Source organism: Poecilia reticulata, chromosome 3 (assembly GCF_904066995.2).
Source record: "Poecilia reticulata chromosome 3, P_reticulata-male-v2, whole genome shotgun sequence".
NCBI lineage: Eukaryota > Metazoa > Chordata > Actinopteri > Cyprinodontiformes > Poeciliidae > Poecilia > Poecilia reticulata.
The window spans coordinates 2161662-2180627 of NC_088832.1; the positions used below are offsets into that span (position 1 = coordinate 2161662).

Below are 18966 nucleotides of genomic sequence, written 5' to 3' on the forward strand. Positions count from 1 at the left end.
GTCAATGTACACTATATTACTGATTAACAAATAAGCTAAACAGTTTTTGCGGTATTATCCAAAGGCAAAGTGTTATGTTTTGAAACCCAAGCAGCCATTCTAGGCTAGAATGTTGTTGGAGCAAGTGGCATGAGTTCAACTTTATGATTCTTTTTTCTGTGTTGTTACTCACATGAATAAAATATGTGTTCACCATTGGTCAATAAAAAAATGAATCCTTCATGAAGTGCGGTAAATCTGGATCTCTGGATGTGGAAACTGTTTTGACCACCTTAAATCTAAAACACATTTATGCTAATCTAAGGCCTTATGTATTACTGAAAGTATGCTGATTTTAAATTCAATATCTACCAGAGGTCAGCCGAGGATTTTTCTTTTTTTCATACCGTTTTGGCCTCAACATACACACACATTACACTCTGTTCAATCCATGTAATATCCTGTTTTCCAAGTGCCTAAAGACTGGAAACAGCACACTGCTGTGTTGACAGTGTTTCTATGTGAATGCCTTCCACCTTCTCTGGCATGCACAGCAGGGCCGGCTTGGCGCAGCTGCCCTTCGGCAGGAAAACAGGGTTGGTTGAGTGGGTGGCTTTGGAAGAGCTACAGCTCTGCAGCATAGTGCATGTAAGTATTATTTGTACTGAAGAAAAAGCCAATGAGGAATGTGAACAGGACAAACCGGATCCCTTCCAACCTGTAAAAATACAAACCCAGATAGCAACCGAAAAATCTGCAGGTAAAGTTTTGTAATATTCAACAACAGACATAAAGGTCAGTCATTTTTTCTTATATTTTCTGACAGTTTTAAGGGGAGTAGTATTATGTTTTTTTTACCAGGCACATAGTGCCATTTCATAGCTCAATCAGGTAACTACGTTACCTTCAGTTGTCTGAATATGACTTAGAAGAAATTTGACTTTGTAATTTAACACCTTGAAATTGGGCTTCTGACTCTTTAAAACTCCTGCTCTTTCTGAAACCCTGCTTTCAAGAAACCATAACAACATGGCTCCTTTATTAACCTTTTAAATCTTACTTGGAAAACAGAACCTTCTCTGTTCATCTTGACCAATCCTGTTCTGGGGCCAGACCTATAAAGTATGGTGTTCCCCAAAGGTCAATTTTAGGGCCCATATTGTTTATCTTGTATTTACTGCCTCTTGATAAGATTTTCCAAAAATTTACTATTTCCTTTCATTGCTTTGCAGATGACATCCAGATTTATTTGCCCCTTAAAATGCAAAATGGTACAAATGATTATCTTCAGCTGTTGCTAAACTGTTTAGCTGAAGTTAAATAATGGATGGAAAAAAAAACTTTCTTCACCTCAATGAAAGCAAAACTCAAGTTCTGTTATTTGGTCAAAAACTTCAGACTACAAATCCAAATCAGATTCTTGGTTCTTTGGCTCGGTCTTGTCAGACCTCTGCTAGGAATCTTGGCTTCACTTTTGACAGCTTTTTAAAGTTAGATAAACAAGTTAGTTCTGTCGTTAAATTGAGTTTCTACCAGCTTCGGCTTTTAGCAAAAGTTAAATCTTACTTCTGTTTTAAGGACTTTGAAGGACTTATCCATGCCTTCATAACAACTCATCTGAATTACTGCAACTCTTTATAGAGGGATGGATAAATCACAGATTCAACGTCTTCAAATGATCCAGAACGCAGCAGCACGGCTTCTCACAGGAACCAGGAAGCATGACCATATAAGGCCAACTTTGGCATCTTTACACTGGCTGCCTGTCCTTTATCAAATAGATTTTAAGATTATTTTGTTAACTTATAAAGTTTTAAATGGGTTAGCCCCCCCTTATCTTCAGGACTTTTTAAATTTCCGGTCTGTGTTCAGAACTTTACGATCAAATAATCAGTTATTACTGACAGTTCCTCAGACTCGACTTAAGAGGAAAGGAGATCAAGCTTTTTCTGTTGCTGCTCCTGTTTTATGGAATAACTTACCTTTCCAGGTTAGATCTGCCCACAGCCTGGATCATTTTAAATCGCTTCTTAAAACTCATTTTTACTCTTGGGCATTTAATTGATGTATTGTTTTGTGCTCTGTTTTGTCTTTTGTGTTAATGTTCTTGTACATCACTTTGGTGGAGTTTTATACCTGTTTTAAAGTGCTATATAAATACATTTGACATTGACTTTGACAACCTTTTAACAACAATTTTACCAGCGTTGCACTGAGAAGTAACTCCAATAATGAGCTCAGCAGATGTGCATATCCACTGGGTGTTCGCTACTTCCTGCTGGCTAGTCTGAAGGAGCAGAGTGGGGGAGTCACGTTGGAGGGCTGATCTGTGAGGTTGAAGCTTGGAAATTGCATCTCTGAGGAGGAGCTCAGCCTCAAAGGAGTTGCTGGGACCAACCAGGTGTTTTGTACAGTTGAATGGTTGCCAAGGAGATTAAAAGATTTCATATACACGCATGAAAGTATCAAGGAAACACTCCGGGTATGTTTATGATAAGGGAATAACATTATAACATGTTGTAAAGCTCAACCAAGTTGATTTTAAATAATCTTGCCCCTTAAATACATAAAGCACGACTCCTCGTTCTTTCTATTCCAAAGCTGTTTTCTGTACTATGGCTTCCTATGTTGCCTGAACTTTCCTCGAATGTTAAGCTCTGCTGGCTGGAAGAGAGCAATACTTTTGGTAACACTCCAAGTTGATTTTTCTTCCTGAACAACTTTTTGATTCACTTTCAATATTTCAGCTTCCAGCTCCCTTGTTTTGCCTTTGTTTCCTGTTAGCAGGAACATCAGCGTGAACAGATCTGGAAGCGTTCTGTTTTAACTGCCGTTATTTCCTTCCACAAAATTAAACAATTGACTGAACCTACTCCAAGAGGTATGATTCCATCATATTCTAGCCAGGGGTTGTGTCACATTAAAGTGAGAGTAAGACATTTAGAACTCCGTTCACAATATATTTAATAGTTTACCCAACTATGTTGAATACAAGCTACGTTGAGTTTTTAAGACCCAAAGAGGCTTTATTTGAGTCAGGCAGGATTTCCATGGTAATATATTGAACTTGTCACCTACACCAGAGTGGGTTACATTTAGATTTTAAGAAAACTAAAGGTTTGTTGGTAATTTTAGCAGAACGGTTGGATAAAAGCAGAAAGGAGTAAGTTGAGGTCATCTGGGATCCATGGCTGACTGGATACATTCTACTGAAATGGGATTCCAGGGAAGACCCAGAATGTCCTCAAAAAGCAACAGTCGCCATTAAGACAAAAACATGACTGTTAGGGTGTTTTCACACTTGATCGTCAGGCAAACTTGGTTCAATTAGGGAACAAAATTGCAACATTTGTTCCATTTTCAGTTGGTATGGTTCACTTTCACGCTGCACCTTGTCAAACAATCCAAACTATTGAAAAACCTGTTCATTGCCCTGCCTGTGAGGGCGCTGCACCAAGAACCACTGAAGAAAATGACACAAATGGCACTGACCACAACTTCCTTCTTCTTCTTGTGTGAGAGGAGGGTGAGTGAAGAGCGGAAGAAGAGCGAAAGAAAGAGCGAGTGTTGAACTTCTATCTTTGTGTTTTTCTTACTGTTTTTTCACTTGGTGTTTATGTTAATTGTTTAGTTGTGATTTTGCGTTGGTTTTGTCACATTTTTAGGGGTTTTTGTTTGGGTTCGGGTGGGGCCGTCAGGCGTGCCTGGCTGGCCGGCATCTGATGACGCCATGGTGGTTGGTGGTGGAGCTTTCTCCACGCTAACACGCAAGAACAGCGTCAAGGTGGGCGCCGGTTCTCCGTGTAGCGTGGAGGAAGTTTGTCTGGCGGTGGGAGAGGTCATCGGACATGGGTCCATAAGGTCTGCGGCCCGAATGAATGGAGCTGTAGTTTTGTTTGTTGAGAAAGAGGAGCAGGCTCAAAAGCTGGTAGAGGTAGGCGTTTCTGTCAACAGCCTGTTTTTACAAGTTTTACCGCTCACTTTACCTTCAACTAAGGTAACATTATCAAACGTGCCCCCGTATATTAGTGACGAGTTCTTAGTTAGAGAGCTGTCTCGGCACGGTAAGGTGGTGTCACCAATCAGAAAAGTTCCGTCGGGGTGTTAATCACCTTTATCAAAGAATGTTGTCTCTCACTGGAGGCAACTGTTTATGTTGTTAAACAAACACGACGAGGAACTTAACCTGCATTTTCATGTTAGATTAGATGACTTTGACTATGTGCTTTTCGCAACATCTGCTAGCATGAAATGTTTTGGCTGTGGTGAGGAGGGGCACATTGTAAAAATGTGTCCCGACAGGGCCGGGCTGGCCCCGCAGAGTGCGGCGAAGCAGCAGCCCGCTGCTGCTGAGCAGGAGAAGGACCCGCCTGGTGAAGCTGGGGCAGCGGAGGACCCCGCGGTGGTGGCGGAGGGACCCGCTGTCACGGTGGTGGCAGAAGAGTCAGCTACTGGAGAACTGACAGAAGGTATTGTTGAGGGTTCAGTAGTGGATGGTGAGGAAACTGAAAATGAGTGTATCTGTGAGAATGGTTGTAAGCACGATTTTGTGTGGTGATGGGGTGAATGGTGGTGGTGATGGGGTGAATGGTGGTAGTGAAGGTGAAAGTGAAGTGGTAGAGAGGGATGGTGTGCAAGGAAAGCAGCAGGTGGAGGTGAGGGGCGATGATGAGCATTTAGGGTGTGGGGATCAGGGAGGGAAAGGAGAGGTGCAGGTGGAGGGACAGAACAGTGCGGAGTTGATTTTTGGAGCTGAAGTGGCAGGAGAGACAGGTGAAGCAGAGGAGGCGATGGAAATGCAGGCTTCAGCCCCGTTAAAGAGGGAAAGCAAATGGAAGAATGTGGTGGCCGCTCTGCAGGCCAGTAAACAGGCCAGTAAGCTGGCTGCACAGAAAAAAGACATGTCAGACAGCAGCGACAATGAGAGCTGGGTTTCTGATGCCAGCGAGGTTTCTCTATCACAAAATGGCAGCAAACAACCTAGATACCCTGTAGAGGCTTTTAAAACATTTTTAGAGGATAATAAAGGGGTGAAAGGAGTAAAAATTGAAAGCATTTTTCCTAATTTAAAAATGTTTTACTTCCCAGCAAGATATTACATTAGGACGAAGGAAATTTCAGGGATTACGGATTTAGAAATTTTTAGACTAAAGAAGAAATTGACTAAAGTTAGAAAACAACTTTCGATTTAAATGATGCACAATAGATTTTTAACATCATTTATAGTCTTCTTGTATTTTATTTTTAGCTTCTTACCCAATATGAATTCTTTTAAAATAGCATCTTTGAATCTTAACGGGGCGAGAGAGACTGGAAAACGAGCTTTGATTTATCAAATGCTGAACCAAAAGAAAATCAATGTAATTTATCTGCAAGAAACGCACAGCGATCAACTAATAGAGACAGACTGGAGCAGAGAGTGGAGGGGGGAGGTCATTTTAAGTCGCGGCACCCCCCAGAGTGCAGGGGTGGGCTTCCTCTTTTCCAGAGCGTTCACCCCAAACTCAACAGAAGTAGAACATGTCATTCAGAGGAAGTGCATTTTAGTCAAGACAAAGTTTGATCGTTTTAGTATAGTTTTTATTAATATTTATGACCCCACTACTAATGCAGAGAACAAGTATTTTTTTGAAAAAGTTGAGGAACGGTTGGGTGATTGTGGGTCCGAGGATTATGTTTTTATAAGTGGGGATTTTAATTGCACTGAAAGCGAGTTTTTAGATCGCAATCATGCAGAACCGCATCCAGCAGCCCAACATGTTCTGAGGAGGCTGGTCTCGTCTCACGGCCTGGTGGATGTATGGAGGAGGATGCATACAGGCTCCAGGCAGTATACATGGTCCCACATTAAAGAAAACAGAATCTCTTTAGCTCGTCTTGATCGCTTTTATTATTTTAAACACAATTTTAATGTGTTTAGAACATGCCAGATTTTACCAGTGGCTTTTACAGATCACTCGTTGCTTTTAGGTAGAGTTTTTATCAGAAACATTTTACCTAGAAGCGCTTACTGGCATTTTAACTCAGCTTTAATTTATGATCAATGTTTTAGGGAGGTTTTACGTTTTTTTCTGGGCTGGTTTTAGACAGAAAGTCTGATTTTACCAGTCTTAAATAGTGGTGGGACTACGAAAAAGTTCAGATAAAACTGCTGAGTCAACAGCACACTCTCAATGTCACCCGTGACATTACCAGATCTATCAGAGATCTGGAGATAAACATCGTGGAATTAGAACAACTTAGTGAATCCACTGGAAATCGAGCGCATATTGAAGCTCTCAAATCTAAAAGGCTAACTTTAGCAAACCTGTTGGAGAACAAAGTCCAAGGCGCATTGGTCAGGTCCCGGGTTCAGAACATCACAGAGATGGATGCTCCCTCTAGCTTTTTCTTCAGCTTGGAGAGGAAGCACGGGCAGAGGAAGCTGATCCACTTCTTGCTGTCGGACACAGGGCAGCAATTGAATGAACCAGGTGAGGTCAGGAAGAGGGCTGTGGAGTTTTATCGTTCTCTGTTCCACAGTAAGTACAAGGAGAACGAGGAACTGTTCCGGGAGTTCTGTGACGAACTACCCCAGGTCTCCGGGGAGACCAACTCCGAGCTGGAGCGCCCCCTGGGGCTCCAAGAACTCCAAGAACTCCACACAGCCCTCCTCAGTATGCAGGGCCAGAAGTCCCCAGGCGTTGATGGGCTCACCGTGGAGTTCTACAAGGCCTACTGGGACATTCTGGCCACAGACCTGCACGACGTCTACAATGAAAGTCTGTCCACTGGTTCACTCCCCTTGTCCTGCCGCAGGGCGGTCATCACCCTGCTGCCCAAAAAGGGTAACCTGCAGGACATCAAGAACTGGCGCCCTGTGTCCCTCCTCTGTACCGACTACAAGATCCTCTGTGTGCTCCTTTTAAATATTGTTTTATTTGCCTATGCTGATGATGTTGTTTTTATAAAAGATCAGCAAGATGTCAGTGTTTTAACCAAGATTACAGAAAAGTTATCTGTATTCTCTGCTGCAACGGTGAACTAGGGAAAGAGCGAAGCCCTGGCCGTCGGAGAGTGGTCTGATGGGCTCCCGGTTCTCCCTCGAGGTCTTATTTGGAAAAGAGATGGTTTTAAGTATCTTGGTGTGTTTTTAGGTGATAAAGCTGTTGCAAATAAAAACTGGGAAAACATAGAGCAAAAAATCAAAGACAAGTTGTCTAAATGGAAGTGGCTGCACTCCCAGATGTCCTACAGAGGCAGAGTGTTGGTTTTAAACAACCTGGTGGCATCGCAGCTGTGGCATAAACTTTCTGTTTTAGACCCACCATCTGGCCTACTTGTAAAAATACAATTTCTTCTGGACCGGTCGACACTGGGTGCCACAGTCTGTATTGTTTTTACCAAGAGAGGAGGGGGGCCAGGGTCTTGTCCACCTGGCCAGCAGAACTGCAACTTTCCGTCTTCAGTTTATACAGAAGTACCTGACAGGATCTCCTGTGTGGAGGGATGTGGCCAGCTGTATCCTCAGACGTGTTAATTGTCTGGGGCTGGATGCTGCTCTGTTTTTAACTGATCTTAGTCTTTTAAAGTTAAAGGGGTTGCCTCAGTTTTATCACGGTGTTTTTAAGTCCTGCGCTCTTTTTAAATTGCAAAGAGCAAAAACGCATAATTCTCTGCATTGGCTTTCAGCAGAACCATTGGTTTGTGGAGCAAGACTAGATGTCCAGGACAGCAGCATGCCGGGCCTGACTGAGCTGCTGTCCAGGTCCGGGACGGTGACCCTGCAGCGGCTGGTACGGGTGGCCGGACCGGACTTCTCTAACATCCAGGAAGTTGGCTCGCTGCTCAGGGTCCGGTCCGCCAGGCTGGTACAGCGCTTCCTGGAGCGGGTTAAAGAGCAGCTGTCGGCTGAGGAGAGGCGGCTCCTGCAGCTGCACACAACGAAAGAATGCCTACCTGACCAGAATGACCCGTCTCCAGACGTGATCCTGAAAACTGATTTTGAAGAGGACAGCGGCCCCCTGCTGGACATGACAGACTTGGACTTGTGCAAAACAAGTTCAAAAATCCTGTGCAGATCCTGTACAAAAACTTTAAACAAGAGAACTCTCCAAAAAAGATCCACCAATGTGTGGAGCGACAAGTTCAGAGGACAGAAACCTCAATGGAAGAATTTGTACAAGCCTCCAATTAAAAAAAGGACTGGTGACCTCCAGTGGAGGATCCTTCATGGAGCCATTGCTACAAATTCGTTTTTATCGGTCGTCAGCCCTGGGGTTTTAAATGAGTGTTCATTTTGCAATTTGTCAGAGAGTGTTTTTCATGTTTTTATGGATTGTGTACGTTTAACTGGTTTTATAATTTTTTTAATGAGAATTTTTAGCCTGTTTGGCATGGTTTTTACCAATTCCGTTTTTATCTACGGTGTGCATCACAGCCGAGCCACCAGTTTTAAATCCCGCATTTTAAACTATTTAATCGCAGAGGCCAAAATGGCAATCTACATTACTCGACGGGACAAACGGGCTGGACAAACGGGCTGGACCTCAACTCGATGTGGTGGCTCTGTGGAAGTGTAATGTAAAAGCCAGGCTTAGATTAGAGTTTTGCTTCCACAGAGCCACCAAGGATTTTAATAGTTTTTTACAACTGTGGGGTTTTAATGGTGTGTTGTGCAACATTTGTGATCAGGGAGAACTAAATTTTAACAAGATGCTAATGTAATGATTTATTGTTTTTATTTAGTTTTCTTTGACCTGATGATTATGTGAAAGTGCATTGTTAAATTATTGTAAATAAACGTTTTGGTAAAAATAAAAAAAAATCTTCTTCTTCTTCTTCACAAAATGCAAACAAAAACGGAGTGGCGTCGGATTTTAGCTGTTGTAGTATTTGCAACTTTCAATAAGAACAAGATAAAGGAGATTATTCAGAGCAGTTATTCTTTCTGGACATTCCAAACACACAAAAATGATTAAAACACTTGTATGCCGTCTATAATTCTGTAGCATGAGCCTCTAACACAGACTGGGCTCCCTGATGGGTTTGTTACATGCACCAGGTCAACCTTGAAACAAGTTAATTAGAGCTCTAAATATATACAGCCTGACTAATTACACGCTGCACATGGATCCCACTAACGACTCAACTAACCTAATCCTAAGTCTTTACGACCCAATAAACCCCAAAACACCCTCTGCAACAAAACAATGAGAGCAAAATGAAATCATTCAGGAATTACACATCAAACCTGCCGGTAACATGCACCCAAACATCCACACACACACGCACACGCACACACACACACACACACACACACACACACCTACACACGTGCACACACGCATACGCACGCACAACACACCCAACACACCCAACACACCCGACTCTCCCTACGGACCTCCCCTCCCACACTTATTACTTTGGCAGTGATAGAACAAAGCATCTCTCCCAGGAGAGCGGACCGGTGCAAGGAACGGAATAGCAAGAGATATGAGGAGGTGTTAGTCTATCAGATTAAAACACTAAATATACCAAGATCTACAACAGTTCCTGCTCTCGTTTTATCTGTCTATAAATCCTGCTCTCTATTAAACCGGCTTTGTTCTCTTAAAACATTGTGAACACGGCTGCAGTGAGAAAAGAGAGGTCAGTCATTTTGACTCCAAACATCACAGACACAAAACTAAATTTATGCAACTTTTTTCTCATCTGTAATGCCTCACTTTGGAGAATGAACAGCAGTGATAACATCGGTGAGAAACTTCCCCCAAGTCTTCTCTGCTCACCTCTTGGAGTTCAACGTGACAGGAAGTTCTTTTCTACCAAAACTTTCTGCTTCCCCTCATGAAGTCCACATATGTAACAGTATATAGGTTGAGGTGTCCTTTTGTAGCTGCCAACTTGTTCTCTTCTCTACAGCCTCACATTGGGGTGCAGTCACTCCAGACAATGGTACAGACAATCCGCCATAAATCTTTGTGAAATATCTGGTTCAACACATTATCTAGGCGAGGGGAAGTATGATAAAATATGGGCATGCGAGTTTTCCATCATGCAGCTGTGTAATAGCGCTCAATCATGAGTTTGGGCCCATTTTAGGGAGATGTTATGCTTTCAGGGATCCTACGCATTTTTCATGTAATTTTTCTTTTTTTACAAACTCAACTTAAGATATTTTAGTTCCGTATGTTCATTTTAAAATATATATAAAAAAAATACAACATCATTACTGCATGTATGTACAGCTGGAAAGAAGGAAAGAGTGAACAAAGGAAGTGTGGAAAACATCACAAGTTCACTGGACTGTGCGTTGCAGGCTTGTCTGGACTGTGATTGGCTGGTCAGCCAGTCAATCATGGTCGACGACAAAATCAGAGCCTTAATGTGCTGGAACTTTCTAGTGTGAGGCAAAACTTTTTTTTTGTAGTAGCTTGCAGTAGTTCAACAGCATAGCAACTGTATTATTAAGATGAGTTATAATTGTGATGTTTGCTGACCATTTAGTTTCCTTGCATCAAGAATTGTAAATTGAACAATAAAGATGGCACATCTTTAACTGGATGCCTGCAGTTTTTTCTGATAAAATGACCACGCCCTTTAGTTCAGGAAGGAACCATGTGTTCGTATTTCAGCAGCCATATAAAAACACACCAGTACAGGATCGTGTTTTAGCAGACCGACAGACGTTCAACCGTTTCAGTGAACTGGATGGTACAGTCATTTCCCTGTAACTCAGTCAGACTTTCATTGCATTCACCGAACAACTCTGCGTTAAACTTAACTCCCTAAAGATAAAGAATTGAGCTGGAGAAAGATAGTTTTACCAAATGTGCAGAACAAGGAATACACCTCAACCTAATCCATCCGTTTTTCCAAAGTATTCTACCTCACCAAACATCTCAGTTATTCAATTCCCTTACATTACCATAAACTCTAGTTTTGATGTGATAGAAGCATACAGTCTCATCATATTGTCAGGTCTTGCAAAGTGGGAGATTGAAGTTAAGTAGGTAGTGATTTAAGAACCGTCACTGGCTCCTTCTAAAGTGAGAAAGGTCACCTTTCCCCTACATTTGGCAGACTTTCTGGTCTAATTTTATTCAGAGTGCAGCTACCTTCCACTGCAATGTTGTATAAATAAAAAGTCTGAAAGCATTTCCTCTCTTTATTGAGCCAAAGTGTTTCTGCATCCTACCTATGGCCATGAAGTCCTCGTGGTCCCAGGCTTGCAGCTGTGCAAGTGGGCCGCTGTACAGCAGCAGTCCATCAGCCACGTCTGTGATAAACTCCAGCGACACATGGCTCTCAAAACAAGGCATCATAGGAGGAAACCAAGCATAGCCATTGCCATGGAAACTGTGCTTGTTCTGCTGGCATTCAGGTCCCTCGAACTGAGCAGGGCACTGGCACCTTGGGAAGAAGGAAAAATCAAAGTGAAGAAATTATATGAATTAGTAAATGCAATAAATGTGTAATTTGGCTTTTAGTGGCATTTCCAGATAAGTCGGTTATGTAACTTAAAAAGCACAATCTCCCTCACTGTTTCTGGATCCCATTTATGTCGAATATTTTTACAAGATTCTGGCGGCGTGTTGAACTCCCGACTCTCTGTAAGTTCACAGTTGCATCCGCCTCTGAGGCGACGCTCCCCTTCCGACGATCACTCACACTCCGTATGTTCCACAGATGCAGATGTTCTCATTAGTGGCAAAGCCGCAGGGAGGGAAATCACTGGATCACCAGGAAACTCTTGCACTATTTTCAGACATTCAAGGTCTCATTTACACCGCTTTCCTGTCAAAATGCACCTCTTACCTTTTCTCTGTGGAAGCACTGCGTGCTTGTTTCAGTCTACGCTCTCTGGGTTTCAATCTGCTTCGTAACCCTTTCTGACTCGGTTGGGTTTTGTGATTGGAAAAAAGCAAAAATAGCCTGACAGTGTAAAATACGTTGCTTGTGTTAACATTTTCAAACAGTTTTAAGTCAGTGATCATCAAACAGCCATGTCCAATCACAGAAATCCTGTTAGTGGTAAACAGCACAAGACCCCATGTCGGAATGCAGTGTAACCCGGACCCAGTTATTAACTGCAGCGCCAACAGAGCACTCTATCCCAGCACCGAGAGAAGAGCGTGACACCGATGAGAGGACGTGCCGCTGTGTGCTCAAAATCACCGCTGACCCCACATCCTGAACCCAGTTCGCTAACAGCTGAACTCCTGGAACGGCGAGCTGGTGTAGGGGAATAATTAGCTGCTGCACCGGTGGGCGCCGAGCGAAGCTAATGAGTAGATATAAGTACGACTGAAGCTGAAAAAGGAATCAGTTATAAAAGAGGCGAGCGGTAATTAGCTACGCTGTCAGATGCTGTTGTTCAGATGTAAAGTTGTTTCAAAAAGTGCAGCAGGGCTAGAATGAAAACATGGCATATTATATTACACTGTATGATGTGCTTGTGTTAGTCTCCATTCACTAATGGGTCCAAACTAAAACTTCTGTTAGCCATGCTTATTGGTTCTGCAGCCTATTCTTTAACACCAACTGTTTATATGTATTTATCACAGCTTTCTGTAACCGTCTCCCCATATTTTTCAATCATATTCAATAAATCAGAATATGCATTCTAATGCGGTTCGCATGGAATAAGCAGATATTAAATATATTGTCATTACACCTACATTTATGTATTGAAACAGTTTTATTTATAAGTCTGATGTAATATTCTAATCATAAATATGGTTGTTATGATTTGGTAAGACTTAGTCTGACCAAATCTATGATATGATGAGGTTGAGAGGTTTGCTGGTCTGGACTTACAGGTGTATAGAAACAAAATGCTGTGAAGGAAAGAGATCAGAGCCATGCGATGGACTGGCAACCTGTCCGGGGTCTACCTCTTTCATGTTCTTCATTTGTACAGAGCAGTATGTTGTTGCTTCAGTGGTGGATAACTGCACGTAAAATGATAAATAGCTACATGTTTTTTTGTCTACAACAGTAAAATAATTTTATCCCGTTTCTATCACTTCCAGCCGCTACAGAGCAGCGCACACTGTCAGCCACAAGTAGTTTTTATGTTAAAGGCCTGATTTTTTGCTGCCCCCACCCCCAAACCCCCAGGCCACTTAGTGCTCTGTGTGTAATACGTTAAGAGTGGTGGCACTGCCTCCTTCACACACTGTTCAGAGACCAAAAGTACTTCTTCAAATGGACTACTCCGCTCTGAATAAATAGATTTTTCAGACTGAAACTTCTTCTCCAGTTCGTCAGTATGCTATTTATTGCACTCACAAACACACACACACACACACACACACTTGGTCTCACTGGTGTTTTCTAGACAGCTCATTTCTCATCCAAATCCTCTTTTATTCCTATTCTCAGTTTTCTGTCTGGTTTCTTCAGACATGAATGAGGAGAAATCCAGAGCACAAACACAATGCTGTCCATGATTTTAGGGGCATATTACATAGACTTTCACTAACATGACTATTCGACATAATAAAATATACCCTTTTACAGTGATTCATAGCATGTGTTTATGTGGGTATTGTCATTGTCAGTTAACAAATTTTAACCTCTTTGTTTTGATCTTTAGTAAGCCGTTGTGTTATGCAACAGGATAATGACTCCACCCTAAAACAGAAGTAATGATTAGCAGTAACACCACCACAGCCGGAGTCTCAGTTTTAATGACATGATGAATGATAAGAATCCCTAATATCTAACATGTTTTTCAAACTACATAGGGACAAAAACTGGCTAACGACATCCATGGATGTCCGTTGTTTGAACAGAAATATCTTCAGTGAAGTGTAATCAAGACCCAAGAAAAAAGCCACATGCTTGTATTTCCATTTTTGTAATGTCACGCTAATTCTCTGTGCTCAATCTGAGACGGTTTTTGGTTCAAACATTCCAATCCTCTTACGGCAGCTTTGTTTTGCAACTTTCGTTGTCAGCTGGAAATTGGGCCGGGGTGCCGTAATCCCAGCCCTCCCCCTTTAACTGTCTTGCTCCTGAAATCTCTTTATTAATCCCAGTGCATTGATTATCTACATGTTCCCCCTTCCATCGTGACTCATGATCTGTTTGTGTGTGATGGGGGGTGGGGTCGTATCAGGAAGCCCGTGAAGCAGAAAACTATTCTGCAGCACTTTTATCTTTTTATTAATTCTTATCTCTTTGTGTTATTTCGCGCCACCTCACTTCTCCTCTCTGGCACTATGTTTTTTTGTTTAGTTTAGTTTTTTTATACCTTTTATCTTCACTCCCATTTTGCTCCCTATCGTATATTGTCATCTGTTTTTTGTCTTCTTACCCCACAAAAACATTTTCCATCTCTCTTCGTCTCACCTCATGTTGCTCTTTTCCCTCAATATCCACAAACTTTATTTTCTTTTCTCCTTACCTTTCTGTTATCCTCCCACTGACACACCTTCCTGGTCTTAAATTTCTCTTTATTTCTTCCTCTCTTCCACATTCTAATTTAAGTTTTTCAGTTTCTAATATCCCACATTTGATCTAGTCTCCTCTCAAAGATCCCACAGCAGATGTTGTGGGTCTCAGGTACTCTGGAGTTATTGGAAATATGACAAACACACAGCAGCTGTGACCCAGGCCTGGCAATCTCACCTATTTCACCTTATTCTCACCCTAACATCTGTTTGGGTTATACTTCATAAAGCAATATGTTCCACATTTCTATTTAAAGAACAGCTGATAGCATGAATGTGCTTTTGCATAAAAGAAGCTTAAAATCTTATTTTAAATTTTTTCGGGGTTGTATTTTCCTAAATTAAACCTCAGATTCCCCGGCAATGAAATATGATACAAGAAGAGAACACCAGGTCAGAGGTCAAAATGTTTCACCACACAATGTATGTGGGGACAAACAGAACAGCTTTGTACTGGTTGCAGTGACTCCTTCCTGTCCAGGGACTACTGGACCCAAATCATGGCAACAAGATTCCCTCAAATGTCCCCCGATTGACTCCTTCAAATGTTTAGCTTTCTAAACATCTAAACATCACTTGGATATGACTGCAGGCTCGCCTTCTTGACTTCTGAAAGTCAAGAAGTATGAATAAATCCCAAAAACTGCAGGAATCCTATCATGTCTGTTATAAATGAAGACATTTCTGGTGAGGAATAAATGACCCATTCTATTTTGTAAGAGGTATGTCCTGTTTAACATGGGGTGCCGTTTGTAAAATTTAAATTAGTGTCTTTAGTCAGAGGCTTCTTCAAATTCACTGTAATACAGACCGCTACCAGAGATCCTTCCTGCCTGCTTTGGGATCAAAGAAGTATTTTTAAATTTGAATCACCAACCAAACACAGACTTAGGTTTTTAGGCGAAACAGAATTCACATTTTTGATCTGGATCAGAGTTAAATTACCCATTCACACTTCCCCAAACAAACTGGACTTTCTAGGCAAACAAAGGACACCCAGAAGCTCAAGAATGATGTCCTACAGTTTGATGTTCTGCCTTACACATCATCGACATGTCGCCAGGTTGCCTAATCTCTTCTGCATAATGACATATTAATCAGAAGAAGGTATGTTCTTTACATACAAGATCAGAAAAACTGTATTTTCTTTATTAGTGTATGAACCTCCAGATAAAGTTTTACTCACTCTGGCCACTCAAAGTGCATAAAAGTGTAGTTCTGCCACTAAATGAAACACAACGCAAGCAGCTGAAATGAGTTTCCTCTTAGAGACGTAGTGAGCTGGTTGACAGTTTGGGAGAAACTTCTCTGTCCAAAAGGAGCCAGCTCAATGAAATCTTCAGTAGAAGTGTTTATGTCATGTCCTACTGTGATGTGACACATCTCCCTCTGTCTCACTGAGAGATTATATCAGTTATCAGATGAGCTCTAGGAGCTACGCAGGGAGAAGGTTGTCTGGGGATATCTGCTAAAGCTGTTGGCACAGCAACCAGGATAAAACAGTATACGACCAACACACAGGCGGCTTGATGGATGGATGGCAGGATATTCTCCCAGTCTAAGACTTTGTGTTGGAGCAGTAATGTGCAATCAATGATTTATAGCTATGCACTTCCTGCACACCACTGGCCTTGCGGATAGCCACTTAGGCCCAAAAATAAATTATATTTGTGACATTTTTTAACCGTTTGAATGCAACCCCTATTATGCAATCTGCAACCTTCAAGTAAATGCACTGAGGTTGGGGCATCTAACCTTTAGGGATCAGTAGTTTCAGTGCCTTCTTTCTGCCTTGAAATGAGTTTAGTCTTCAGCTTGGTTCGGTTGGGTCAACTAGCAACTCTGCTGCAGCACAGCTGTTAATGTATTGATCACATGAAAGCTCAAACTGTACTTCTTAAAAAAAGATCAAATAAATGTCCAACCCTACGGTCCCTCACACAGGAAATGAGAGCAGGCCAATCTCTGCTCAGTTTGTGTTGCAAGACTGCATGTATCAGATCTGTGTTTGGAAAAGCAAGCTGGTTTGTGAGTGTTGCCCAGATTTGCCAAGAGAAAGAAAAGAAGGAGGAAGCAGACAGTAATTTCTACTGAGAGCTGTGTTTTTTAAGTCCGCTCGCCCACATGCTGTCATTAGCTGGTGGCTATGTGCTCACTGTACTGCAGGCTGCCACTCAAAAAGAAGGCCTGTAATCACAAATCAGTGCAACACTGCAAGACATGAAATTACAGGAGATAATTGTTTTAAGTTAACTTTTTGGTTTATTTGTGTTTTAAATATTAGTTATTTTTGTTTCTAGTTGTTAAATGTTTGATTCTCTTTAAATCATCACAAACATGAAAAAGCTCAAATGATGTAAAACAGTTTGCAAATCAGGTTACAAAAATCCAAGAAAAAAGATTCATAGAAACTAAATATTCTTTAAGGCTGAGACTTTAACGTGTTGATTTCTATTAATTTGATTAATAGAAATTTCATTAATTTAACATGTTAAAAATTTTAATGCAAGGAATCACTTTTTTTGTGTGTTTTTATACAACCAAAGTTCTGACGGGAACCTCTGTATTTGCACGTTTTTCTGGTCCGCCTGTAAATCTGACGAACAAGTGACATCCGCAAAAACCACAGCGTCGGATAACGAAGCTGCTTCTTTTGACCCACTAGGAGTTCATTTCTGCTTCTAAACTGTTCTGATGGGATGCAGGTGACGACTATTGTTGTGTTCAAGTTGCACTAAAAGCAGTTAGCCTAGAGGTGAAGCTATTCAAGGCTAAAATAGCATCTTAAAGCTAAACACGTGGCAGCAGCACAGACGTCCTCAAGGCTAACAGCATCAACAGGCTACAGCTTTCTAAAGAAGTAAATTTATGTGTGTTTGTGTGTGTAAGTGTGGTTGTGTATGTGTGTGCATGTGAAAAAATTCTGGGATTAAGTCTAACATCAAGCCAGTGAATCATCCTGTTAAGGTCCAACAGTGAGCCACATGCTAACCCTACCAGCCAGACGCCCATCCTGGCCATTTCACTCGCTGCTTCTAATTAAACGAAGCCGGAGGGTAAAATTACCTTCTGCAAGTCCAGTGAAGAAAGCTTTGTGGACATGTGTGATGGAGGCTTTTGTTCATCTGCAACAAAGAATCTTAAGCAGATGTGAGTGCATGGGGGTGTGTGTGCGTGTGTGGGCCTTCAGTTTCATATATTTGTTCAACTTGTAATTGTAATTCAGAAGGATAAAATCTGCTTATACTAAATCATTTTAAGCTGAAATGTTCAGGTTGTTTCAGTATTATTTTTATGAAAACTAATTCCAAGGTTTCTGTCTCTAAGCTGACTCATGCTTTCATTACCAGATTTCACACAGTCCATACCATTAGCATTTATCAAAGGCCACCAGTTACCAGTTACTTTGTCAGCATGTTTCCTTTAACTCACCGAGACTTGAAATCGCTCATGTCATAAACAATACATGTAGTTGATGATGTGCTGAAAGGAGTTTATCTCACTCATGGTCTTGTTTACAGAGTCATTTATGCTAATAGAGACATTTAGTCTTTGGCACAAGATGCAGCGTTATGTGACAGCTAACATCTTTCATCTAGGAGAGTGTGAGCGGTTTCTTTCTATTTAGAACACCAGGAAACAGAAGCATGTCAGAGTTGTATTTTGTCTTTCATTTTTACATAATGCTTTTAGTTTTGCACCAGGGAAGATAACTGCAAAGATAAAGCAGGTCCTTGAGCCCTCTTGGTTATTTGGCTCAATCTTCTGTTAAAAACTTTGGGATAATGTTCAACTAAGTTTTGAGAATCATGTAAAATTATTGGTTCCATCCTGTTTTTACCACTTGTGAAACACTGCCAAACTTAGCCCTATTGTCTCTCATCCTGAGATAGAAACTTTGCAATGCTCTTTTCACTTCTTTACTCAAGAGATACATGTGAAAAATAAAACATCCTGCTGGTGCGTATCTAACCCACACAATCTTATCCTAAAGCCGAGGCTCTGTTTAAAATCGGCAGTAATAACTTTAACCAGCAGAGGGCGGCTGACCTACTCCTGGCGTTTCAAGACAAGAAGAAGGTTTAGAGACATATTGACAGCAAGTCAGACAAAGACAAAGGGTGTTAGGGTTCTCTTAATCTCTTAGAGATCTCCTGAAAACCTGTTCTAAAGATTCTACAGCCCAGACGACTTTAAACTCTCCTGCTGTACATCCAACTGTCTTTTCCAGCATCCTACCAGATTGTTGTTTGGAGGAAAGCAAATCAAGAGAAGCAGCTTCGTTTTCATTGTTGTTGTTTGCAGATGTAGCCAAAATGTTTTAGTTTGCTAATATCCATGTAATTATTTCATCAAAATAAATGCACTAATGTCCCACCCCTACAGATAAAGTGAATTTTAAAAGCCACAGTCCAATTTTCAAATATTTCCAAAAGGTTGATTCCAAAAGGGACCTATAGATCAGTTCAAGCCCACAGGCCCCCATTCCCTTACATCTGGCCCTGCACACAAAACATATGTGTATTTTGACCAGTAGTAGATTAAA

At 41.4% G+C, this 18966-nt stretch overlaps 1 protein-coding gene across 1 annotated transcript in view; it reads right to left on the minus strand.

The window, feature by feature from the left end:
* LOC103462246 (neural-cadherin) overlaps window positions 1-18966 on the minus strand; it is a 353789-nt gene that overhangs the window by 98860 nt on the left and 235963 nt on the right. Inside the window, exon 27 of the mRNA XM_008404906.3 lies at window positions 11159-11373. Coding sequence (XP_008403128.2) covers window positions 11159-11373 — 215 coding nt within the window. The remainder of the gene's footprint in view (window positions 1-11158; window positions 11374-18966) is intronic.